The sequence below is a fragment of the Belonocnema kinseyi genome, chromosome 7 (assembly GCF_010883055.1).
Source record: "Belonocnema kinseyi isolate 2016_QV_RU_SX_M_011 chromosome 7, B_treatae_v1, whole genome shotgun sequence".
NCBI lineage: Eukaryota > Metazoa > Arthropoda > Insecta > Hymenoptera > Cynipidae > Belonocnema > Belonocnema kinseyi.
In genome coordinates, this window is record NC_046663.1 from 789,335 (window position 1) to 816,766 (window position 27,432).

The 27,432-nt window shown below is 31.0% G+C and overlaps 1 protein-coding gene across 5 annotated transcripts in view; it reads left to right on the top strand.

Annotated features, from left to right (window-relative positions):
- The window catches only part of LOC117177444 (protein bric-a-brac 1), a 261,445-nt gene that overhangs the window by 228,019 nt on the left and 5,994 nt on the right, over positions 1-27,432 (top strand). For 2 of the 5 annotated variants that reach the window (XM_033368128.1, XM_033368130.1), the window contains exons 2-3: positions 18,136-18,193; positions 26,655-26,835. In XM_033368128.1, the coding sequence (XP_033224019.1) occupies positions 18,136-18,193; positions 26,655-26,835 (239 nt within the window). Of the gene's footprint in view, positions 1-18,135; positions 18,194-22,109; positions 25,845-26,654; positions 26,836-27,432 lie in introns of those variants that run through there. The other 3 variants (XM_033368129.1, XM_033368131.1, XM_033368132.1) reach the window with 2 other exon arrangements.

Sequence of the window (27,432 nt, forward strand, 5' to 3'; positions counted from 1 at the left end):
CATCATTACGATTTGGTCTTCTTATAACTACTTTTTCGAAATATCTTTAAAAGTAACATTTTCTCTCAAAAGAACGATTTGGTCTTCTTATAACTACTTTTTGGAAATATTTTTAAAAGTAACAATTTGATTGCCTTACAAATACGATTTGGTGTTCTAAAAGCCACTTTTTATAAACATCTTTAAAAGAAAGGCAAATATAATTTTTCATTGCGATTTGATGTTCTGACAACCACTTTTTCGAAGTATCGTTAAAAGTATCATTGAGACTGTTCCATGTAATATGTAGTCAAGTTAAGGTGATTACGTATCAAGAATCAGGTTTCTGAAAAAGGTTGCTGCAATGAAAAAATGTAATAGGACATGAAAGATGTATTTCACAGATGTATCATTTTTATTCAGACACTTTTACAATACAACAAATAATTTTGAAGTAAATCAAGAAAAAGCTTGTTTTTTGGGAGGGGGGGGGTTTCCATGGAAATTTGTGAAAATTGATCTGAAATCTCCTTGGAAAGAGAGTGAAAAATGGACGTTTTGCTGAATTTATTTACAATTTGAAGCTGGGAGAAAGTGTCAATTTGTAAATAAATTTGATAACGAGACTGTTAGACTAGAGGGAGGTCGAAAGGCTTGAAAATAATTTTGGAACGTGTTAAACGGAAGGACGAAAGGGCGAAAGGATGAATTGGAAAAGGGATGAATTCGACAAAGGCGTTGGTTCGCACTAGGATAAAAATCAAAGGTCTCGCAAACGAGACAATTTTTATTGAAGCAAAATCCAATGAAATATAGAAAAGTGCACAACGTAGGTACGTACGATCTATGGCGATCGCGTATCGGAGACAAAAGGTAGCTGCTAGCTTTTGACCGTCCAAACTAGTGGAAAACTTTTGATTGGACAATTCATCAAAAACGAACCATTTCTATATCGCTAGGGCAACACCATTTTTTTTATCGAGAGCCATCTCCTGCATTTTAATTCCCACCCCGCGTACGACCTAAAGGTTCAAGAAAATATTATTTTTTAAGAAATATATTTATTCTTTTATGTATGAAGTCAGATATTGCATATTGAGAATAAATAATTACAGGCTTTATACTTGTTTCCCTTTTCCCCCTTTTTTCTTGCATTCTCGCTCGAATGCAAACTTGGTTTAAAAGTCGACTATTATATTTCTGGTATAGATTTTATCTATTTTCATTATAGATTTTAATGTTTGGTTAAAAATTTAACTACTCTGTTAAAAATTCAATTTTTTATAGAAATCTCATCTTTTAGGTTCTCTGACTTTTAAGCAAAATATTATGCAATCGCTTGTCTACAACTTTGTATTTAATTTGGTTAATACAGATTTATTATTATTATCGTCCTTGGTATAAAATAAATTTGTTGTTAAAAATTCAACTGCATTCTAAAACAATCGTCATTTTGTCTTAATCTAACTAATTTTTCGAAAATTTAATTCTTTTTTTTTGAAATTTCAACTATTTAGTTAAAAAGTCATCCTTTTAGTCTACAACTTATCTGCTTTATTTTAACATTCGTTTGTTTTTTTTTTTTATATAAAACTAATCTTTTTGGATAGAAAATAAATCTTTTTTTTTTTAGAAAATGTTTCTTTTTTTCAAGATTAACTTATGGAAATTTGACTCTTTTGTAGAAAATTCAACTGTTTTGGTAGAAAATTCATCTATTTTATTTGAAAATTCAACTATTTTGCCCGAAAATAAACTTTTTTCGTTTAAAATTCATATTTGTTGGTTTAAAATTAATGTCTATTGCAGAAAATTCATATTTGGGTCTTTAAAATTCAGCAGTTTTGGTAAAAAAGATAAACTTCTTTGCTGAAAATTAATATTTTTTGTAAAAAATTCAACTGCTTGGTTGAAATGTCGAACTACTTTGGTTGTTTTTTTTCAAAAATAAACTTTTTTGATTATGATTACTTTTTTTTTTAATTAAGTTTTTTTGGTAAAAATTTTTAACAGTTTGACAGAGAATTGAAATTTTGGTTAAGAATTAAGTTTTTGATTAAAATTTAGTTTCTTGTGTTGAAAATTTATTTTTTTGTGTTTCAAATTCTTATTTTTGGATTTCAAATTCTATTTTTCTGTAGAAATTTGTTTTTTTTTTTTGTTTTGCTGAAAAGTCCATTTTTTTGTAAATAATTTGTTTTTTTTTAAATTAATCTCTTTTGGTTAACGGGTCTACTGTTTAGTCGAAAATTTTTCTTTTTTGTTCGAATTTAAATGATTTTCATGAAAAATAAAAAACCGTTTTATTTGAAAATTTAAGTATTTCGTTGAAAATTCATATTTCTGAGGTTACAATTTTTTACTCGTTTGTAAAAAGTTCATCTTTTTAGTGTCAAAACTAAAGTTTTTTGCTGAAAATGATCTTTTATGTTAAAAATTTGAATTTTTGGTGGAAAATTCTTTTTTTTTATTAAATGTTGAATTAGTGTATTTGGAAATTTACTTTTTTATAAAAAATTAATCTCTTTATCTCAACAATTTAACAATTTTGTAGAAAATTTAACTATTTGGTTGAAAATTAACTTTTTTTCAAATTTAATTTTTTCGTTTTTTTTTGTGTTGCATGCTCAACTATTTTGTTGAAAATTATTTTTTTTTTTGAAATCAATTTTTTTTAAATATAATATAAAAATATTTCGTATTTGAAAATTCAACCATTTGGTTAAAAATTAATTTTATTGGTTGAAAATTCATCTCTCTTTTTGGAAATTCAACGTTTTTGTAAAAAATGGATCTTTTTTAAAATGAAATGTTTTAATTAATTTTAGGAAATTGAAGTGTTTCCATTCTTAATTAAATATGTAACCTGTAAATTTTTTGTCTAAAGAATTTATCCCCATATTCTTCTTTTATTTCCTTGAAAAATCGCCCTATTTCTCCGGGTTTAAGAGAATTTTGGGCTGTAAAGTCTGCAATTAAGAACATTAATTATCGTTCTAGAGACTAATAATTTTCACCTTTTTCTCAGACGAATATTAATTCTAAAATTAAGAATTCTTAAAATTATTTTGTCTAAACTGATGAATGTGAGTCAGAGTGGCGAGATCATTTTTAACTTTCTAGCCTTTACTTAAGTATACGAGTAACGAATAAAATGGACTCGGTTGTAGGATTTCAACTTTTGTTAGATATAGATATATTAAATCCGATAAAAATAATGCAGATAAAATTCTGAAAATAAAAACAATTTAAAATTAGAAAAGATGAAAAACTTAAAACTGAACTCGACCTTGGCGAAATATCTCTGGCAAATATATATAATATATTATTGCATGTGCTAAAAAAAGCAGGATGAGAAATTGCACCCGGAAGATTTTCCATTAATAAAATAACTGAGCAAAATATATAAAAGGTAGAAGTAGAAGGGAGAAGAGCTTGCGGCGCGCTTTTTAATGCATTAATTTTCCACGTCCTCGATTTTTCTCTCTCTTGATTTTTTATCCGGTCTTTTTTGTTTAAACAGCAGCACCGAGAGGGTCGTCGCAGTAAATTTCCACTATTTTCTAATTTCTTTCCGCCGATCCATGCACGGGTGGTAATTCACGCACTGTGGTGGAGGCGCGCGTGGGTGGGGGCGATGCTAATATTAAAAGTAATATTTCTGGGGTCGCCACCGCCCCTCAACTCCAACCTCTCACCCGCGCCTCCGCCAGCACCGGCCTTCCAGCCTTCACCCCCGCGTCTCTATTTATTTTTAATATAAATTAAACAATTTATTTTCCGCTCGAGCCGAGCTGCAAAAGCGGGACGGAGTAGAGTGCAATATCGAATGAAATATCGCTCGACACCGCTGTTGCCTCCGCCCGCCGCCACCGCCGCCCGCTCCGCTTACGCTACCGAGAAAGGAAATACCTAGCTCTTGTAATTTGCAATCACATGCGGCTGACTCAGAGTTAAGGGATGAAACTAAAGGAATAATTAAAATTCGAATAAGAACAAGAAATTTATTCTTTTCATGAGAGGTACGTACCTGATTTTTAAAAGGAAAGAAGCCTTCTGTTCATATTTTCGATTTGTCCTTTCCCCTTTCACTTTCATCCGATTCATCCTCCTCTATCCAATTTCCTTTTTTATCGAAAGTTTGAAACCTTGATACCAGAGATATTTTTTATTGCTAAAAATCCGAAAAAAATTTATAATATATAATGATAATTTCCCCCTCCCCTTATCTCGAACTCGACTCGTGTGAGCTTCGAGTTTTTTTATCAGACATTGACCCGTAATATCTTAGATTTCGGACGTTGCGATTATTCCCAGAGATTAAACTTTAATATCTCCTATTCTTTATAGTGACAACACAAAATACCAAATTCAATACAAAACCTGTTAACGTTAAATTATATAAAATAATATTAATATTTAATAATACTTGAATATTATTAAATTTTAATATTGTGAGAAATAGAGTTTGATTGATTTAAAAAATATTATTTTCTATAATAAGTTAGGGTAGACGTTTGGAAATGTAGCATAAAATGTAGGTTAGCTCACATCTGAAACCCCCTTGCTGGGAGACTACCTACCGACCATCTATAATGCAAGTAGTGCGAGAACGAGATGAATGGCAAGATGGTGACGAATATTTCATGAGATGTATTAATATTGCAGCATCTCATCTCACGGATATATCGTAACATAATGCCGGGACTATAGCTTCTTATTAAAGCAAGACGCGGCGCGGCACGGCTCGCTCGGGCCGTGCAACCTCCCCTTTGATTCTCTTCGTTTGCATCTCTTTTTCCATTCCATTTTTTCCCTATTCTAAATATACTACCAAGCCTCATTCACCTCAGTATTTTAGTTACAATGTATTTTTTTTCTTCTCTCTGAATCATGTGAAAAGTACCTCGTGGACTTGAACTGTGCGAGAATAATTTTGGCGCATGCGCCCTTTCAAATGTAGAGGTTTTGCATATCGGTGAATTAACTTGCCCTACTTGCTGAAAAGGAACCCAAAACGATAAATGAGCTCTAAATAAAGTACCACACTTAGGGTTCGAAAGGATCTCAAATGTAATTGAGCCTATTCCTAAAGAACCAATTTTACGCATTGCCCACTTCGATATTATGATTGATTAATAACACAATATTTACCTTGAATCACACATGTAATCGAACTCTGGTGGACATAAATTAATAAAGATAATTAAATTATAAAATAATAACGTAATTAAAGTAAATATATGGACTTGATAATATCATTTGCAGGTTATGTAGCAAACTTGTAAATATAAAGGCTTATTCATGTCAGTACTCACAATCTTGGAAACTTTTTGAACTGCGCTTGCGTCGCGCCGGCAACACAATTGGTTACTGTTGGCGCGCTGATTTTGAATAGTGTCGATATTCAAATGTGATATTTATAATAAATAATGATTATAAAATGCATTAACTGTAATTTCTTAATCCTAAAATAAGATCTTGAAGTGACAGATAAAAATTTAATTCGATTTTAATTAAAAAGACGTTATGAATTCCGAGTTCAGAGATAGAAATCATTTTTTGTTAGCACAATGAATTATCTTGTCGAGTTTCTAATTTTTATTTTTTTTCATTCACAACAATTTGACCTAAAATAAAATCAATACAGTTACTAAAAATAAATTGAAAATTTTGTTTTTTTCTACAGTCAAAATAAAAAAAGATTTTTTGTAATAAAATCACAATATTTTTTCATCTGTCAGTCAAAAATTCTACTTTAGGATTAATAAATCACTTTTGAAGCATTTCCTAACATTATTTATTATAGATATAACATTTGAATATTTATATAATTTAAAATGCACGCGCCTAAAGTAAAAAATCGTGTTGCTGGCGCGAAGCAAACGCAGTTCAAAAAGTTCCAAAAATTGGGAGCACTGATTCATATGCAAGAAAATTTTCGTCGTAAGCCTTTGGTCGATAAATGAATTCTTTATGCTCACATTTATAAATAAGTCATTATCAATAATATTTAATTATTAAAAAGGGAATCTTGCATTAATTCTTTTGAATTTCTTTCTATACTCAAGAAAATACCCTAAGTATATTTTCAACTTTATAAAGTAAGGGTACCTTTTTACGGAGGTCGAATTTGAATAAACTAATGAATCAATTTGAAACATAGAGTTCGTTTCTAGGTTCTCAACCAATCAAATTTGCCATAAATCAACAAAACATCTAGAAATGAATCCTATGAAAAATATTAATTCCACTACTAATTCAAAACAGGCCTTCGTGAAAAGGTACCCTAAGTATAACGAACAGTATGCGCAATGAAATCCCGAGTAATATGTTTGCTGTTATGGGGAGATGTGCAATTATATATTTGGCTTTTTAAAAGTACAAATATATTGTTAGGACAATTTATTGTCATTGTAATATTTGAAAATATTAATAACGGCTAATTTGCTGAGCTGATCTTAATAGTGCTTGGTGAAGACTATGCTTCTAAAAGATTCACTTAATAACAATTAATTACAAAAGTGTATTGATTGTACATCAAAGATTTTCTCAATAAAAAGGTGTGGATAATTTTTAAGATTTTTTATAACTTTTAAGAGTTGGTTAAAATGGGTTAGGTAAGTAATACATTTTCACTGACAATCAACAAAATTGCATTACAGTTCCAATTATAAATTGACCAATGATTTTAAATCATGGTAATTTAAAGATGGTGTAGTCTTAAGCCAATTTTGTATTAAAAATTCTAAAATAAGTGAAACTTAACAATTGAGAAGAAAAACGAATAAATATTAATATCGTTTGTGTTTGCTTTACCAGCATCATCTGTAAATCGCTAACTTACCAACCCAACCTTGCAAGCGGTTCGCTTGTGAATGGGCCTTGATGCTGTTCTTTTCAAGTGCGCTCTAAACGAAACCATTTGGGTCTCTAAAGGTTCAAATGACACCAACTTTCATTTGAGACGCAACATGAGTGAACCCCCAGTTTTTTCTGTGATACAATACAGTAGCTAGAAATAATTGATTAATAATATAACATTTTGCTTTTAAAAAACTGGAATCTATATGAGATTATGCTATTTTACTTATTAGACATACATAAATGCAATTTCCCGCTCTCATGTTTTTTTCTCTATAATTTTTACACTATGAAAACTTATACAATTTGTATCAAAACAGTATTTCTTCTCTTTTATCATCCTTTAAAATGTAAGTTAACAAAGGATGGACGAATACAGGGAATGAAGCCTTCGTACATATAAGGTGCAATCAAACATTGATCGGGCTTGCCTCTTGGTACTACCTATCGAATGCATACCATGCAAGTCCCCATGTTTGTGTTTTGAGGGGAACTAACCCGTTTCAAGAATCGATAAGCTTGCCTAACTATGCAGCACGTTGCAATTGCATACCAACTGGCATGAAAATTCTTATCAAAAAGTACCAAAACACCAGAAAAATGTCATTACAAAAGTGTACAAAAGACCAAAAAAAAGGTTTTATATTTATTTCAGTGCATAAATTGCTATAACAAATATTCTTTTCCACGTCAAGTATTAGCTTAGAAAAAATCTAATCCGAAAGTTCTTCATATTTGTTCAGATAGTTTTTATTTAAACTGAAATTTATGTGCGACTATCAAGAAACTGGTTTGGTAGAAATTAAAAGGAAAGCAAAAGTTTTTACTTGATCTTAACCTGGAAAATGCATTATTATCATGTATTGTTTATGATTTTATAGATTATCATCGTTAAAAGTAACATGTGATCTTTCTCGTAAGTCCGATTTAATCTTCTGACAACCAATATTTCAAAATATCGTTAAAAGTAAAATTATATCTTCCTCATAATTACGATTTGGTCTTTGAACAATTACTTTTTCGAAATATTAAAAAAAAACATTTCATATGTCTCACAAGTAAGATTTGATCTTCCAACAACCATTTTTTAGAAATATAGTTCAGAGTAACATTTCATCTGTCTCACAAGTACGATTTGGTCTTTTAACAACCTCTTTTTCGAGATATCTTCAAAAGCCAGATAAATACAATATTTGTCATTGTTACGATTTAGTTTTCTGACAACTACCTTTTCGAAATATCATTAAAGATAATATTTTATCTGTATAACAAATACGATTTGGTATTCTAATAACCTCTTTTTCGAGGCATCTTTAAAAGAAAGATAAATATTTCTCATAATTAGGATTTGGTCTTCTAATAAATATTTTTTCGAAATATCTTTGAAAGGAAGATGAATATTTCTCATAATTACCATTTGGTTTTCTAACGTCTACTTTTTCGAAATAGCTTTAAAATGAAATCTTTACCTGTTTCACAAATACGATTTGGTCTTGTAACAAAGACTTTTTAGGAACATATTTTAAAATAAGATAAATATTTCTCATATTTGCGATTTGGTCTTCTAACAACTACTTTTTCGAAGTTTCGGTTAAAGTTATATTTCGATTCTTGGTATGTAATAATGTCGATTTTTTCACAGCTTGATTTTTCTTAATCTATTAAAGTGGACTTGATTCGTTATACCGAACAACTGAGCGTGATTCCATATTGTATGGAGCAGTCAAATTACGATTTGGTCTTCTAGTAATCACTGTTCTGAAATATCCTTAAAAGTAACATTTTATTTTTCTTAAAAGTGAGAATACGCCTGTGACCAGATAATTGATGCACAATCTTTTTTCCTTACTTATCATGAGAAAAACTCGGTCATTATTTTTAGCCAGCAGCAGCAATAGCAGCAACGTATTGAATTAATTAAAATACACAAAACCGCATATAATATAAAATATCCTACTTTCGTTTGTAAATTAACGAACACTCGTTAAGCTTCAGAAATATTACGTAGTAAAATAAAAAAGTATACACTTCTGTTTCCATATTTTACTCCACCAAAATTATACTAAATTGAAGGATTTTTTAAAGTAAAGATTATAAATACGTAACGGATTCGGTGATTTGGAAAAGTCTTATTATTAATGAAAATCTGATTTATTTCAGTTATTTTATCTTTCTCAGTTTCGAGAAGACTTTACAAGTTTCAGAAAACATTTAGAATTCTACACGCAAATAAATTGCATTACTATCATTATATCGGGTATAAAGTGCTTTTTTCTGTTTATACTTTAACAAATTCAGGATTTGGATCGGAAAAGGGCTTATCGTGTGTTTAGTTACCAAGAAATTATCTAGCTAGATCAGAAGTGTCGTGTTTAATCAATTGTCTCAGTTTGAATTGACTCAATTCTTAAATTTATATTTAAAATTGATTTACAAATTTATGTTTAAACTTTCCATTCGCACTCCGTTTGAGTGAAAAAATATGATTTGGACTTTCAGCTTGAATAAACAGAATATAAAAGATCTTTTTTTACTTGTGATTATTATTTCTTGAATTTATTTGAAATATCTAATCCTCGCGAACAGTCCAAGTTGAATAATGACGCACGCATGATGAAGCAATTAAATTTAAATTCTATTTATAGCACACAGTCAGAGCTTAACAATAACCTGAAATTAAAAACGTCTTCCTTAATTCTTATATAAATAAAAGAATAAGGGAATTTTTTAAATATTAAAGTTACAACCTACAAGATTTAAAAATAGCAGCACTCATATTAGTTATAATAAATTAAGAGGGCTTATCTACCCCCTTGCTGTGGTTTATCTTCACTCAACACTTGTAGCTTGGTGAGATTTGCAGAAGAAGATAGACCAGTACGCCAGTAAACTTACAAATTTACGAAGTGATACACACGCCAAACATCCGGCAGATATTTAAACGCTGCTATTTTACGAGCTATTTTAAGATCTTTCGGTAAACTCCATTCAAAGTTTAAAAAATTATTTTATCAATGTGCACGAAAATGCGGGAAATTTGTGTGTTATAAAACAAATTTATGATAAAAGAACATTAATAATGATTAATTATTCATTATTAAATAGTAACATGTTTTCCAATGTGTATAATTTGATCGAAAGTTAATTAAATATAGAATACGATTTGTGATCAAAATTAATCTATAAAGTGCTCAACTCGATTAGATTAACATTTGCGATTATTTCGATGAAAGCTAATCCATTTCCGACTTGAAGCAAAAAAAGACGGGTCTAATTAAATCTTGTGGAATCTCCATCATATTGGTCCTTGAGAATATAATATATACATTATAACCCAGATTCTTTATTTTTAATATTTTCTAGGTTAATCTTGTTCTGAACATTGAACATTGATAAATTATAAATAATCAGATTATTTATATTTTATCAGACTAAAATAGAAGGTGCTTCATTTGAATTACTCTACTACTCTGAAGTTATTTGATTTAAATATTTAGAATTGGATTAACCCAGAAAATATTAAATATTGAAAATAAAAAGTCTAAGTTATAATAGTGCCTCACGTTGGGCGCGATTATAACATATAGTTGAGATCCACGCCATGGTAGGCGCAGATCCCATTCAAGCAACCCCTTACCCACCATTCTTCAAAATAGCCACGTTTGCAGGCACTGCATTTTTTACGAGACATGCTGCTTTCCTCTGCGATGCAACTTTTTTAGCGAGTAACGTTCAGTTTCAAACTTGAAATAGCTGCTTGCGCACCAGGTAGCTACAATAACACTCCTATAGAAAATGCTTTTTTCAGCAGGTGAATAGGATAGATGGGAGTTTTTCGAGGTGGAAAAGGGAACGCCGCGTGACTATCTCGGGATAGATGGGCCTTGTTTTTTGAGCTTAACAAGGGTGTGTCTTGCGATTAATATTTCATAAAAGAGTGGCGCTTTCCGAGCTCGATCAATAGCCGCAGCGTTAATTTTTTTCGGGGTAGAGGGACGTTTCTCGAGCTGGACAACGGTGCGTCATGTAATTATTATTTTAGATTGGAGGGGCGTCTTTCATGCTAGACAGCATATAATAATATGTAATTATAATATTCTATCAACTTCATTTCTTTACAGGCAATGAGATCATTTAGTTTGGAAAAATATTTATTTGCGCCGCCGTAACAGTCGAAGACGTGAAGCAAAGATGGGGAATCTCGTCGAGAGCAAACTGTTTAACAACTTTGGATAGCTTTCTTCCTCCGTGGATCTCTTTGAAAAATAGTCAAAGTTTTGCAGTGTCTTATTTATAATTTTAATAGATACGTAAGATTAAATAATAAAAAGTTGTCTATCTGATCTAATTTCAAATCCCAAATCGATTTTTATTACATTATAGTAGCTGTTGAAAACTAATCCTCTAATCCAATAATGCCACGAGGGTGGAGAAAACCAAAAGTTTCGTATTTTGAAAAATAATAACAAAACACGTTTTAGTAATTGTTGAGACTAATCTTTTCACATGAAAATGCTAGAGAATTAATTATTTTTTCAAGAAACGGGGAAATGCAACTTCAGTTTTTTTTAGTTCACGAAATGACTGGAATGTTTTCTTAGTTAATGATACTGGTCTCAGATTTGAGAGAATTAAGGCAAGGACGTAATACTGAACAGGGATTGTGTGTAAGTCGAATTTACTCGAAAGCAACGGACCCAGCGACTCGTCTAGCCGAGCAAGAGGCTAATTCCCAAATATTTGCCGGCAAGGTATAGGCACGAATTCAGTCAAACAAGCGAACCCGAGTTCCGCGCTACGCTGCGCTGGCAAATTTCTAATCAGATTACCACGGATTAGTAAAGTTCGTTTGTTCTAATGAAATTCGTCTAAATTAGCGTCTACGTGAAAGTGCGAGAGAGAAAAGACAGTGCGAGAGAAAGAGGGAAATATTCACATCCCGAAGGAAAAGGGAAAGGGAACGAAAACGGGAAAAGCTTTTAGGCATGGCCGACTGAATTAACTCATCCGCGCGTGTATGATTCAAAAAATTGGACGAGTCCATCATATTTTTCAGCCTTACCTTTTGCAATCCAACCGTTTTTGTTAGTTCGAATTAAAAATCATGAAAAAATACTCATTCTCAAATATTTGCTTTCAAATTATTTGGGAACACCTAATTCAAGTCAAGAGTGAAAGCAATAACTTAATTTTCTGCCAAAAAAATTGTCATCGACAATTCAAGTAATCTTTTTTTCTCAGTGTACAATTTTGGAAATGTTGAAAAGAATAGTTTCTCTTTTGATTTTAAAATAATCATATCGATCTATTCACAAATGATTTCTCTGAAATAATACTGCAATGATGAATTTAAATAAGGTTACATTAGGTATATAAATGGAGTTAATTCTTGTTGTAAATTGCACAGTGTACACAAGTGACTATATGGGTTTATGGTACATTGCAGCATCCCGACGCAGGTTTACTCTGATATTTTATTCAAATGTTTAAACTCTGTGATACTGCACGTAGATGCGCCGACGGTCGAATAAACAGATTTATTTATTTACGATAAATTATTATATGTCGACAGGGTTCCCCCGTCCAAAGCTCGAATTGTTTTGCGTTTACATAAAGTCTTCATACTGCTCATGATTATCGCTTAACGAATCTCCATTACAATTTTTTGTTAACTTTTACTGAGATGCCCCTATCTGGGCGACTTTGGTTTTTAATTAAATAATTCTGAAGTAAATTAAAGTTTAGATTGAATTCATACCAGTTGCTTTGAACGTTAAGCTTTTCGCTACTGCTTTAATTGACGTATTCGAATCGCTTTCATTCTCGGGATGCATTCATCTAACGGTCAAATCCATTTGTTCGGATATAGAAATTCCTGTTGCAAATTAAGTTGATTATTCTGATCGAACCACTAATTTCATTAATTAATCTATTTCAATTCGCTCTGATTAAATTCAGTCTTCCGGTTTCGACCTTTCAGTTCTTTCCACATTTGAATATTATTGATCGAAGGTTTCGTCAAATTTGATTTACACTGACAATAATGGATTACTCATAATATTAGATTTTTTAATTTTGAACAGCATTATGTAGATATCAAGCCGTGAAATCTACATAGATATTATGCTTTATGATCCAGGATTTTTAAAATGAAGATCCACAATGTACGGCTTAATATCTATAAATTTCTGTTACAAATTTTAAAATCCACGATCATGAACATGTTAGTAGTAAATAGAACACGTGACAGCAGTTTGCATGCACTAATGTACTATGCGTTAGGAAAGAAAATTATTATTATTATTTATTATATTCATTTCACGCACTTAACTTTATAATCATTTAGCACTACAATTTGTCTCAATTTACACTGTGGCCACCATATATACACTGTTAAAAATAATATTAAATGTAATATACCCATGTGTATTCAAATTAATATATCAAGCATGTGAAATCGTCGTTAAGAACGCTTATATTAAATTTCATATACATTCAAGTTTATCACTTTCAAGAAAAATCATATCATTTTATTTGTCACAAATTTAAAATAAGTTTAGCTGTAATTTTCGATTCTAAATAATAAAACATGATACCTTCTTCCTGTTAAAAAAAATAAAATTGGATTTGAACTCAAATGTTGAATGAAGCAAATAAATAACATACTTAACCTGAGTTGACGAATTCTATATTATTAATTTGTTTGGGAATATTTGAGAAGATTTAAAGAAATGAAAGCAGGTTGAGTTTTCACGCACATTGCTGTACTGACCTGTATATTAAATTTAATATACATGTATATTAAATTGACTACACCAATCTATGTTACATTTCAGTAGCGTTAGTGCATATTTGCTCCAAACGCATGTCCTCGTACAGATTTTTCCAACAGTGTATGGATTTACTAATGTACTACGTATTACAAAAGAAAATGATTAATTATTCATTATATTCATTGCGCGCGTTTAACGTTTATAATATTCCACTTTCATTTCCATTTAATATTGAGTGTTTACATAAATTAAACGCTACGTGCGTTTAAACAAAATTGAATATATGGGTAAATTAAATACTGTGAACTTAAATACAGTTCTATAATTAATTCATAATTAATTTTTTTTATTGTATTATGTTGTATTGAATAATTAGTATTGATTATCATCAAATAATATGGATACTAAAGCGTCCTAAGTTTCTATTTTTATTGTATTTTGTAACAAAAGAGCAAATTACAATCAAAGTATGTTAATATTGAAGGGTAGTTTTCTTTGGATAAGTTGGCTTCATAACGATAGAAGTAGGTGGCATTTTTTATAAAAAGTAGTGATGATGTTAAATAAACTCGACAGAGCTTTCGATTCGATGTCAATACAACATTGGTTGTTGATTTTATTAATAAAATTTTCTACCTAATCGTGAGAGGGTAGGTAATAAATAACAATGATTTAATAATAAACAATTTGATTTTACGCCAGTAATGGCATCTGTATATCTAATAACAATTATAATATTTTACTACTTTAATAAGTGTCCTTAAAACACTTGTTGAAACATGTTCTATTTACTACGAAAATAGCTTTATCCTTTTAATATGCGACCTAAACTAGTAGTCAATTGAATTAATTATGTCAACCTCCTTTCCAAGCCAGATTGAGAATAATAATATAAAATGTGTGTCAGGGCAACTTTAACAGCCAGAAAATTAATACAGCGCCTGAAAATACTAAAAGCAAGTTCAATAATCAAAAGAGTCTTGAGAATAACTATGTTAGTCACTCTGCTGAAAATATTATTATTTGAATCAGTCGAATCGATTATAAAGGTCACGAATGCAATAATAGATGAATATATATATATATATTCAATCTTAATACAATATTGAACACATAAATAAACCAGATGTCCTTATATTAATTTCTAATGATATTTTTATTCGATACTTGAATCGAATCTTTGTTGTCGGACATTCCGAACATCGATCTTCCTTCAACTTTAGTACATAAGAAATAGATTATTTTCTGAATAATGTATTTTTCTCCCAGTAAGGTAACAAAATTGTTTTTGTTTTGCTTCAAAAAATCTTTAAACACGTCATCTCTATCTAGGTCAGCTTGTACAATTCTGTTACACAAGATGACTTCGTTAGATAGCATGTGTTCATAAACAGTTTTTCAAAATTCGCTAAACAGGAACATTTAGCTATAGACTTTCATTTCATTCTTTCAAGTTGGGTTCTTGCTTAAATGTTTCTGGCAGAATATAGTAGCGAACTTTTACTTATTTCGATGTGAAATAAGTTTGCATTGGTTTCAAGGCTTCTTAAGAATATTATTTACAAGTAATTGCATACGTATGGAAGAAAACTAAGTTTAATTTAAAACATTCTTATTTCCATACATCATGCTTAAAAACATGGAAGAGATTCGAATCAAAAGTAAATTTGAAAACTTTGTGGGCAGAAAGTGATTCAGAATAATACAATTTGCACAACCAGAATGATTTCCTCTTGAAATATATAATCGGATGAATGATACATTGTCCTCAATTTAGCTCGAATAATGAAGTAAGTCGGTTTTCTGAAAAAGGATGAGAAAATTTCGTATTCCTTCTTTGAATTTTGAGGAAAAATATTACATTTGCCTTATCAACTGGATTAAAGTTACAATCAAAATTAGCATCTTTTGTTCCTTTATATGTACAGTATACATGTGTAGCCGAATACAATATTTGACAAAAAATGTTTTAAAAAGAAATATAGAAAATCGTAAACTAAGAAGCAAAACCAGAAAAGACAAACAACTAAAAGGATAAGGGAATTTTTTACCATTTAATATTTTACAGTTTGCATTCAAATGGAGGTGGAGAAAATGGATTATAAAATGTTAAGCTTAAAATTCTGTTTCATATAGGCAAAAATCGCCAGCCCATGTTTTTGAAATATCGTTCGAAGTAACATTTTATCTTTTTCATAATTGCGATTTGGTCTTCTGGCAACCACTTGTTCAAAACATCTTTAAAATAAAAATAAATCTTTTTTATGATTACGATTTGTATTACTAATAACCCCCTTTTCGAAATATCTTTTAATGAAAGACAAGTCTTTCTCATAATTACGATTGGGTCTTCTAACAAATACCTTTTCGGAAAATCCTTTGAAGAAAAATTGATCTTTCTCATAATTACGATTTGGTCTTCTAAAAACCACTGATTTAAAATATCGTTGAAACTCTTTATCTTTTTCATATCTACGATTTGATCTTCTAAAAAACACTTTTTCGTGCATCCAAATGCAGTTCGAGAAAATGGATCAGGATCGTAAAATGTTAAGCTCAAATTTCTGTTTCGTTTCCCGGAAGTGCTCACATACTTTGGTAATATAGGAAAGTCGAAGGCAGCCCAGCTACAACTTTCCTAATATGCGAGCTTTTTTCGAAGAGAAGGGCCTGCGAAGCCGTTCAAAACGAAAGACACACTCAAAGTTGGCTCATTTGAAAAGTTTTTTTCCCTGCTCAAATTTTTCGCACACAATTCTGCTTGGGACGGAACTTGGCATTCTCGATCCCTCCTCCCCTATCTCTCATACCTAGCGACTTTTCAAATTAATTTTTAAGGGTTCCACCCACGAGAGTCTCGTTACCGTTGCTAAAATCAAGCTTCCTTCATTTTCGTTTTCTTTACTCCCCCCTCCCCACTCTCTTCCACATCTATATTTTTTTTGTTTCTACTCAGATCCAACTCCTCATGAAATTTACTTTTTTCTTTCTCTCGGTCTATTTCTCTTCCTATGCCTTTCGGCGAACAGTTTGCCGATGTACCTCTGTCAATATTTGCTATTGCACCGTCTTTTATAATAACTCAATTGAAGTTTTCGCTTTATGTATTTTTTTTCTGATCATCTTATTGTTGGCGTGAAAGTTTACTTTCTTATCGATTTTCTTTCAAGATGTTTTCTTTATCCCAAGATAGATGTTTGAAGATATAAAAGATGCATTTTTAATCGTTTTAACTTTTTTTACTCATGAGAAGACATATAATTCTATTCTAACGTTATAGAATAAACGTTTTGGTGTCTTAGTGTTTAATAAAAAATCAAATATGCATAATGAAAAAATATTCTAGACCATTTTGCAGGAAATTTAGAAAGCAAATCCAGCTTTCTGGAATGTGTAATTTTCATGACAGAAAGTACTGAGTATAAAGTAAATACATATGTGACACAATGTATTAGGACACTAGAGTTGTAATTTTTTTCCATAACGGAAACAGGTTCGAAATAAAAGGACAAGGTGGGAGAGTTGGTTGATCTTGATCCCTCGCAATTTTCTCGTCACACGTCAACGAAGGAACATGAGACAATGAATAATGCAACATCGCAATTGCAGTTACAATTCGACTGGTAGATACTACTTTGCAAGTTTCATTAAATGTTTATAATATGTACTTAGTCTGCGTGTGTTCGTTATTTGTCCAACCAGTACCCTTTTTTAAAATTTTTAACAGAAAAGTGCCCGCCAGAGTCTTTATTTTAATCTCTCGTTTGTACAAATAAAAGATTTTAAGTGAGCAAAATTGTAAAAAATATGTACATACTTAGAAGAAGCGTTTTATTATATTGACGGGTACTATCGAAGTATCTATTGTGATGTTAACATGTATCGAAGCTGACTGGAATATAAATTATATTTATTAGAAAATAAAGACCACACCCATTTGATGTATTTCGTATTGAATCTTTTTCATTTTAAAAGAAATTCTTGAATTGCATGGAATTCCCTCATTGTTTCATTTGTTTTGTCTTTTCACGTTGTTTGTAAACCGGTTTCCTATAGGTACATATACATTTATCTCAAGAAAGAATTTCAGGGTATGTGCTGAATCAATTTCAAGAACCTACAAGTTAAAACTACAAATATCACTCTTTAGAATCAGATCAGTTTGAAACTTTGTTTTCTCTCGTGAGTCAAACTTCTGAATTGCTGTGTTATTGCAAAGTAGTTTCGCATAGAAAGTTCTGAATGTGTTGTGAGGAAACTTTTTTGGATAACAAAAATAGTTTCGTTTGTTAAAAAAAGCAGCGCTCTTTTATCATACAAAGTGGCTCACAATCTTTAATATTGCGCTTCTCAAATCATTCTTCGAGTTTCTTCGTAAAAATAAATTTTTTAAACTCTAAATTAAGAATTTGCTGCTTATTTAAACAAATACTAAAAGTATATAATGTTTATCATAAAATAAAAAATACTATTTTTTCTTCCGTTGTATGCTAATCTGAATCTTAATTTTCTGTTTCAGGCCAAGTTGTTGGAATCATCCCACGCTTGGCTCGGTGCCTCCACCTCTAGTATAGCAGGTGAGTTTTAAATACTTTTACAACCATTCTCGAATTTCCAGTGGCTTGATTCGATGTCCGACCTCGTAAAACTAGCGGAAATTAAAATCGAGGAATTTATTATGAACGTATGATTACCTTTTATATTATTTCATACGTTTATTATCTTTTTAAATTTCAATTTTTTTTCTGATTTAGTGCTTACAATTTCCGTACCTCATTCCGAATTTCGATTACAGCACTTATGATTTAAAATTCTGAGAATTTGGAAAGATTAACTCGAGAACATTTTTAATTATGTACAGTTGTACAATTGAAATTACTTGTAAAGAATTACAATTGCCTAGGAAAGTAGAAACGTTTTGGATTCGCTACTGGCTACGACTTTATTATTCTTGTGCCACGATAAAAGCCAGGAATGCGTTTAACATTAACGTAGAAAACTATGCGGAGAGTTAATAGCCACCGATAACAATGCGCTCACGATTTGTGCTTTGAGCACGCTATTCAAAGAGGAGAAGAAAGAAAGAAAGAGGATAAGAAAAGGTACAGGGATTTTAACAGAATTGGAGAACTTTAGTTTCTCTCAATGAACCCATCTTCTTTAAAGGTTCTACAAATAATTCTAAATTAATTGCAAATATATATACCTCATGATTAATTTTCTTTCTGCATTTTAAGTTCTTTTGTATTCAAAAATAAGTTCCACATTTCCTTCATTTCTTTCATCTTGGTTTCCTTCTGCTAAATCCTGAAATAGACGCGGTTTTTTTGTTTGTGGTAGATTGCTCATATTAATTTAATTGGTTTTATTTATATTAATTTTAGTTTGCTTCCATACTTAATTTGCTGGCTTTGATTTAAGACTAAAAGTTTAACCTTCCATATTAGTTACCTGCGGTTTCATTTGTGGTTAGAACAAAATGTTTCTTTGAGTGCAAAAGAAACAGTTGTATTACTTTCGTGATATCAAGGGACTGTAGTTATAGGAGCAATAAGAATTAAAAAAATGAAATTAAGGGAGAGCGAAAGCATTACGAGTGTCGAAGAAAACCCCCACACTCTCATGTCAGCTAATCGTGGGTAATACATGGGTCGTAAGCCGATACTTGGCCGTTGGAAACCAGGCTTTAAAGCGTTTTAATGGGCGCAAAGCATAAATCGCGACGTATAAAGCGGCGTTAATTACTCCGTAGGTGCCACACTGCCACACTGCCACATGGCGATTTAGCCACGCAACATGCATTTTCATGAAACATCAGTGGTCCTGCAATTGAAAGCAAATTGCAAAAATTCTCTTAGACGCGGAATGTCTTGCCTTTCTTACTTCTTTTATTAATTATTATAAAGTTCTTCATTATTTTTAGATTCTAGTAATTCTTCATCTTGTTATTTTATATTTATCATAAGTATGATTTGGTCTTCTAACAACCACTTTTTTCAAAATATTGTTCCAAGTAATATTTTATCTTTCTCCTAATTACTATTTGGTCTTCTGACAGTCATTTTTATTTTTTATTTTCGTTTAAAGTAACATTTTATCTCTTATAAGGGGGCTTCGTAAACCACGTTGTTTTTTTACAAGATGGGGCCAGTCTAAGCCACATGATTTTACTCACGCAAAATCCTAAAGTGGCGAAAATGAAACCTCGTGATTTATGGAAGTCCCCTAAGTACGATTTGGTCTTCTAACAACCACTTTTTCGAAACATTTTTTAAAGAAAGATAAATCTATCTCAAATTATGATTTAATCTTCTGACATCCAATTTGTCGAAATATTATTAAAAGTAACTTATCATCTTTCTCACAAATACGATTTTATCTTCTGATAACCACCTTTTAGAGATATGGTTAAAGGGAACATTTTATAATAATATAATAATTTATCATGACTGCGTAGGTGCCACACTGCCACGTGGCGATTTAGCTACGCAACATGGATTTTCATTTCATAACACATCAGTGGTCATGCAATCAAAAGCAAATTTTAAAAGCTCTCTTAATGCGGAATAGCTTTTCTTTCTTACCTTTTGTACCATTATAAATTATGAAGTTCTTCTCTACTTTTTCCATTCTGGTCATTCTTCATTTAATAACTGAATTTTTTACCTCTACTACTAATTTTAGGATTCAGTCCTTCATTCATTATGAAATAAAAGTGGAATTTAAATATTAATTGAAATGGATAATATAATGTATAGGTATATATTATTATAAATCAATTCTTTTTATTGAACCAGCCACATAGCAATTTAGCCATGAAACTTGAATTTTTTAACATACTAGTGGTCCTGAATCGAAAGCAAATTGCAAAATCTTTCTTGGACGCGTGATATCTTGCCTTAATTACTTTGTTTGTATTATAAAGTCCCTCATAATTAAATTCGCCACTAATTTCAGAAAGTCTTTCATTCATTATGAAATAGAACTGGAATTTGAACATTAATTTTAATGGAGAAAGTAAATTATAGAAATATATTATTATAAATTTCACTCGTTTTGTATATTTTAAGTAAGCTGGCAATTTCTCCTAAATTTATATTTTTTTCTATAACTTTTTTACAAAGGATTTGAAATCTTTCCAACGATTGTACTAACTCAAGTACTCCATTAGAACTATATATTAAAAATTTTTAACTACAGGGTGTTCAGCGAAAAACTCTAATTTTAGGAAGGGAGAAATTAATTTCATCAAAGAGTTTGATTCTTGAAAATCAAATTCAATAAAAACTTGGTATTTTACAGTGGTTAAATTTTTGTCTCCTATGCCCATAATAATGCCGCTTATATTAATTAAACAGAAAACTCTTTGGTTTAACAAACAGGACATAAGTAGGAGATATTTTTTTTTTGCAATCAGTAAGACATTTTCAGAGTCATTATCCTAGAACAGACCTTGGACTCACGACACTATTGACAATTTATGTAACGATGCAACTATTTTACTATTATTTTGGAAAAACATAGTAAAGTCTATTTTTTTAAATTGCTCGCTAATGGAAGTATCACAGAATAAAGCAATGATAAAATTGGTTGCTTGATATTTTTTAGAGGGACAAAGTTTTATTCAAACCAATTCTCCTTTTTTAAAACACATATGTTGTCATGGAAAACAAAAGAAAGTTTAACCGATATTTGGGTAAAGTTTATTCTGTAAAGTTGATTTTTGTTGCAGCGAATCTTTCATCGGTAATCGATGTAAGGTTTATCTTCTGTTTTTTCTGTGATTTTGTTATTTAGCATTTAAAGACATTTTCAAATTTTTTCGCTAAATTGAATAAAATAATATGTCGCTATCTTAAAAATAAGAATTTCAAAAGATGTCAATAGATTTAATAGATTTAACTTTTTTTATTTTTCAATGGATTGCTACAAATTTCACGAGCTTTCAACAGATTCCAAGGGATTTTAACTGATTTAAGGGATTTCAAAGAATTTCAAAAAGGTATTCAGGATATCAATGATATTTGAGAGATTTATTATTATTGATATTTAAAATATTTCGACGAATTTCTAGAGAGCTTTTGGGAATAAATCATATGAAATTTCAAGGGGCTTTTTGAAGATTTCTACATATTTCAGTACTTCTTGATTCAATATTTATAAAATTGCATCATTCTATTTTTCCACTATTTTTTCATTTATTATGCTATTGATACTATTTTGAATTTCGCAAATGAGTCCGAGGCCTGCAATCATTTATTAATTCTTTTTACTAGTTTTGTATAAAACTTGACACCTTATGTTGTTCTAATGTAAAATTGAATTTTTCTGCAAAATGTTTCTACTATGCTTCATGCTGGACGCCCTGTGGCAAGATATAAAAAAAGTGAAATAAAATTCGAAGGGTCTCGAAATTTCAAGTGGGCTTAGAAAACAACGCGTGAATTTAAAAATCTTAGGAAATGGACCTAGTAGGTATCTGCTGATTTCTAGCTGACTACTCGAACTTGCTGAAGCTGAAGGCTCCAACCTGGACAAGGCACGACCTCCAGGAGGCGATTGAAGCTGTCGTCACGCAGAAGATGCGCTTCACTCAAGCCTCCACAAAGTATGGAATTCCCAAAGGCACTCTCTATGACAACATCCTCGGAAAATCAAAAAGAATGATGGTTCTCGAGGAAGCTAGTCTCGATGCTAGAGAGGAATCGGCTGTCCTCGAATTTTGTTGCGATACAAGTATCCATCCCTACAATCGGCGCACGAAAAAATCACTAAATACGATACTCAATTTTGTCGAAAAAATCAGGCGAGAACGAGATCCTAATTTTATGTTTACCGGCCTCTCTGGATTTCGGTGGTGGTGGGCGTTTTGCAAAAAACATTCAATAGTTTCCCTTTACTTCAATGATGAGAACGAGCATGAATAATCTTCTTCTCTGTGAAGAAGAAAATCGATTATGCATTGAGGGAGGGAAATGTTTTTTGTCGAGAGCGATGTTTTCAGAATGAGCCATAGGGCGAGGGCGCTGCACCGATTGGGCCCCGAAACTGGAGTCGCGCTGTTGGCGCTCTCGCCCGACTACTCGGTTTTCAAATATCGCGCTCGACTAAAAACGCTTGAAAAGATGTGTCGTAGGTCGAGGGCGCTCTTGGCACCCCAAAATTCGGGGGCGCCTTTGGTGCTCTCACTGTACGGCTCGTTCTGCAAACATCGTACTCGAAAAAAACGAGTTGCGGGGTGAGGCCGCCGAAGGTGTCTAGTTTTTTTCGGAATGAGAAAGGACATGTTTACTTAATTTTTTCGGCTCTTAGGACTATTACTAGTGGAGTCCACTCGTTTTGTTTTATAGTTTCTTAATTATAAACTAAATGTTTTTTAAATACGAAACTTCATGAATTCAGTCAATTTTATTTAATTGGTAATTATGTGCAAGCCTATGTATGGAGAAATGAATAATTCTTATCGAGTTAACTGCTTTGCAGTTAAACTAAGTACCCAGAAAAAAACTGATAAGAAATAATCTAATCCTACTTTCTGATAAGGAATAACTAAGGCTCAATTAAGAATAAGCACTCCAGAAGAAATCTTTCTTTCCTCCAATTCTTGGCAGCGTTTCTCAAATCTAATAAAAATTTCACTTGACATCCCAGGAATCAAAGATAATATTATTTAAATTACCTGGAGCAAGCCTAGGTGATCCAACTATATTTACAATAAGCAACTAGAGTTACAAACTTGAACCTTTAATTTGCGACCTATTATAAGTCTCTAGAACATCATCTTCGCGCCCTATGTTGTTTTAAACACTAAAAACGAGTTTTTTTATCGCTTTCGATATAACTTAACGCGGTAAGAAGATCTTGTTGTCGAATTCGGATTCATCAATCAACTGATTTAGAAATTTTTTTTTAAATTTGGTTTTTTTTTTTGTTCATCCTCTTTCCCCATTTATCTGGAGAAGGGGTTTGTCAATTTAAAAAAAAAACTAAAACAAAAACAAAAACGGTGTATTTCATAGAGATCTACAACTTATTGGCAACTATAAATTGAGTGAACAATTTCATTAAAATTAATTAAATTAAATTAATTTCTTAAATTTTAGATTGAATCATGTCCTTTCTTAGACTGGAGAGCGCATCACGAATCTCGAGAGCCCTGTTAGATTAATAGTTAGTGCCTTCTATTCAATCGTCTTCCATTCCATCGAGTAATATTTATGAAACGAGCCGTTCCTGCCCGTATATTCCATTCCATTTCATTCCATTTCATTCCACCTCATACCATTGTTCAGTTCGACGAAGCCCACGATTGTACATATACTTGCGCGCAGGCTCTTCGTCGCTAATTTGATATTAAGTAGAGCAACATCATTCCATTCGGTCAGGGGCGAAGATGAAATACATTTTTTATTAAATTAAAATTAATTTTAATTTCTTAAATTCATTTCTTCATTTAATTAAATTTATTAATAATACGGCTGTAATAAATAACGTTTATTTGATTTTACATTTTAAATCCCACATGAAAAAATTAATCTAATACGTATATTAAGAGTGAGAGCTGCTTAATCATATATTATTTCAATTAAAACTAATTTTTCTTCAAATAATTGTTTATTAAATTAAAATTAATTTTTCTTTAATTATCTTTCTTCATGCAGTAATACTGTAAAAATAGGACCAACGGAAATATCTTTGGTCTTATAAGATTACTCAAATGAGATTCAGAATACAATTAGAAAATCGAGCAATATTAAATTTAGCTTATAAGTTATGGCGATAGAAATAAATTTAAAAATTATGTTTATTCATAAATTTCTTTCTTTATTTTCACTCATATTGACTATTTATCAAATTCACTGTACATCGATTTTGCCTTGCATGTTTTTATATTCAACGTTAACTAAATTTAAGTTTTCCAAACTTTACTTGAGTTGCATTATACATTCCCTGCGGCTGTTAAGTTTTTCAAGTGATAACTTAAAATACTGAATAATAATAATAATTAAAAAAATTGTTACTCTTCTATTGTTTGTATTTTGACGTATATTTACGTCTAGTTACTTCGTATTTAGTATTGTTGCGATTGTTAAAGAATATTTTCGACACTGGCGCATAGTGCAGTGGTGCAAATGAGAATAATTTAAATTAATTATAAATGTACGAAGTGATACTTTTTATTTGTTTAATTTTTAATCTATTTATAAAAAATAAATTTACAAGAAGAGTTCTCCTGTTTAAATATTATTTTCTCAGTTCTTCACCTTTGCAATTACATATATTTGTAATCAAATTAAATTACAACCTGAGCAATGAGCCTGCACAAAAGGCAAATAATTTTCGTAGTGTACATCTTTAATAGTATAAACAAATTCTGTAAAAAAACCCAGTATCCGAAAAAAACGTTACTTGCGCTTTTTTACAAGGGTTAAAAGCTGAAAAAAAATTTCTCTCGAATATCCACTTTCTTCTTACTTTGTTTTTTAAAAAGTAGGTAACAAATTCAAACAAATTGAAGTATTTCTTCGTACGTTTGTTAAGAGTGTAATGCTCTTTAATTATAAAAAAAATAAATAAATAGTAAATTCCAGATTTGTATTACACTAATATAGCGATGATTTTTTCATTTATAATATTCGTTATTGTAAATTAAAATGAAATCCTTCTTTAAAGAAGACATTATTTTGGAAGAACAAATACTTGTCTATTTATAAATTTATGAGTAAGAGAATGAGTGTGAGAGAAAATGGGTGGTTATTTAAAAGAGATATTTTGATCTCAAAAAGTGTGATGAAATCGCTTGATAAAAAAACTGATCGCGGAATTTTTTAAAAGATACAATATAAATACAAATTAAACGAGCAATTATCGCCACAAGATTAGAGTTAATCGACTTTTGATTCGGCGAAAGTCCGCATTTTTATGTGTATCTCTTGTGAGACGAAATAATTATTTTTCAGAGCGCAATTAGTTAATTAGCCTCTACTCGTCTAATGCTAGTGATGGTCTCGTATAGAACACAAACGACAGAGTGCTTCTGTACACGTGTTTTCCAATTAATTGTATTAATCATTAAATTGGAGGAGCCCTAATTAGACTCAATAACTTAACTGTTAAATAATCGTTCCGGATCGAGGCCATCATGCTGCGTACTTGGTGCTCACTATAAATGTCCAACCTCCTTTATAAATTAAAAAAATATTGTACAAATATATTTTTCAATTTTTATTTGGCTGTATTTCTTACCCAAGAGACATATTAGTAAAGAGGCAAGTTTTTTGAATAATTAAGTCGGTATTGTGTAGTTCCTCGTTAATTTGGAAACTATTTTTTATTATTCAACCATTGACGTTTCTTCAATTTGTTATATTTTTTAAAATATACAAATTATTCGTGTCCTATATGAATTCCTTTTGTTTCGTGCGATCCTTTCAAATGGAATCTAACGCTTATAATAGAGTATGAGGACCTTTTACACGTTCGAGTTTCTTTTATTATTGTAATTTGATTGTTACTATATGACCGTGTCCAAAGAGCTTTCTATAATTATTTTGTCCTTCGAATTTAGAATGTACCTACATTTTCTTTTTGTTTTTAGACGACCTTCACTCCAAGGTTCCTCCACTATATAGTAAAAAAACGTGATATCTACTTTTATATCCGCAAATATCTTATATCAGTATTATAGTAGATATAATTACACTTAATTCGACTGACAATAATTGCCCACTGATAAAAAATAATCCTCGCTAGTTTTGTTTGAGACCCAATAGTACTTAATAGGTCTTATTATGGTACGAGCTTCGAATTCTTTCTTTTGTCCAAGAATATAATTAATTGTACTGACGAAGAAAAATGAGAATGTAAAAAGGAATCTGACAATATAGCCGTAGAATCGAGGTTCATTAAATTTTACTAGACATTTATAAACGTACGTATGTATTTTGATTTTCAAGATTATATTGTAATAATGTTTTTGTACGGATGTTCATGTGCTAATGGTCTTCTCCCTTTCTTTTCCATGGGGGGACGTAACAGCAGACAGCTACCAGTACCAGCTGCAGTCGATGTGGCAAAAGTGCTGGAACACCAATCAGAGCCTGGTGCACAACCTTCGTTTCCGAGAAAGGGGACCACTCAAGTCCTGGAGACCAGAAACCATGGCGGAGGCGATCTTCAGCGTACTCAAGGAAGGACTGTCACTTAGTCAAGCTGCCAGGTGCGTTCAGAGTTTCTGACCTCGTATAATATTAACGGAATATTTTATATTTGATGGATAGGCTTGACCAGATACTCATAAGTAATTCTATTTGATCTGAGTCCTTTTTTATCTGCAAAGTCCTATATCAATATTTAAATATTCATTTTATTCTTAACTTGTGACAACATTCTTCTCTAATATTCAAATCTTGATATGAGACCATGTTGACAAAAAAGAACATCAAATAATATATTTACTTAAACAAAATCCGACTAAGTATGTATCTATTTTTACAATAATAGAAAATTCGATTTTCAACCACTATCCAAAGCCGAGTTTGAAAACCCATGAAATTTAAATCTTAAAATTCTCGCTTGATTTTCTCTAAATCAACTAAACCATCGAATTTTAAGTTAGTGCTAGTTTAAGATTGTCAACTCCGACATCCATTTTTAGCTACACTTCCGTTTGGGAATGGACTTTTGCTTTATCTTGATTATCTAGTTCTGTGCTGTCACCCTTCAAATGTAAATTGTACAACATGTAGGAGATTATAAACTTACAAGACGATGATGCATCAAATCCACGCCACACAATTGTTCTCACTTAGTCAAA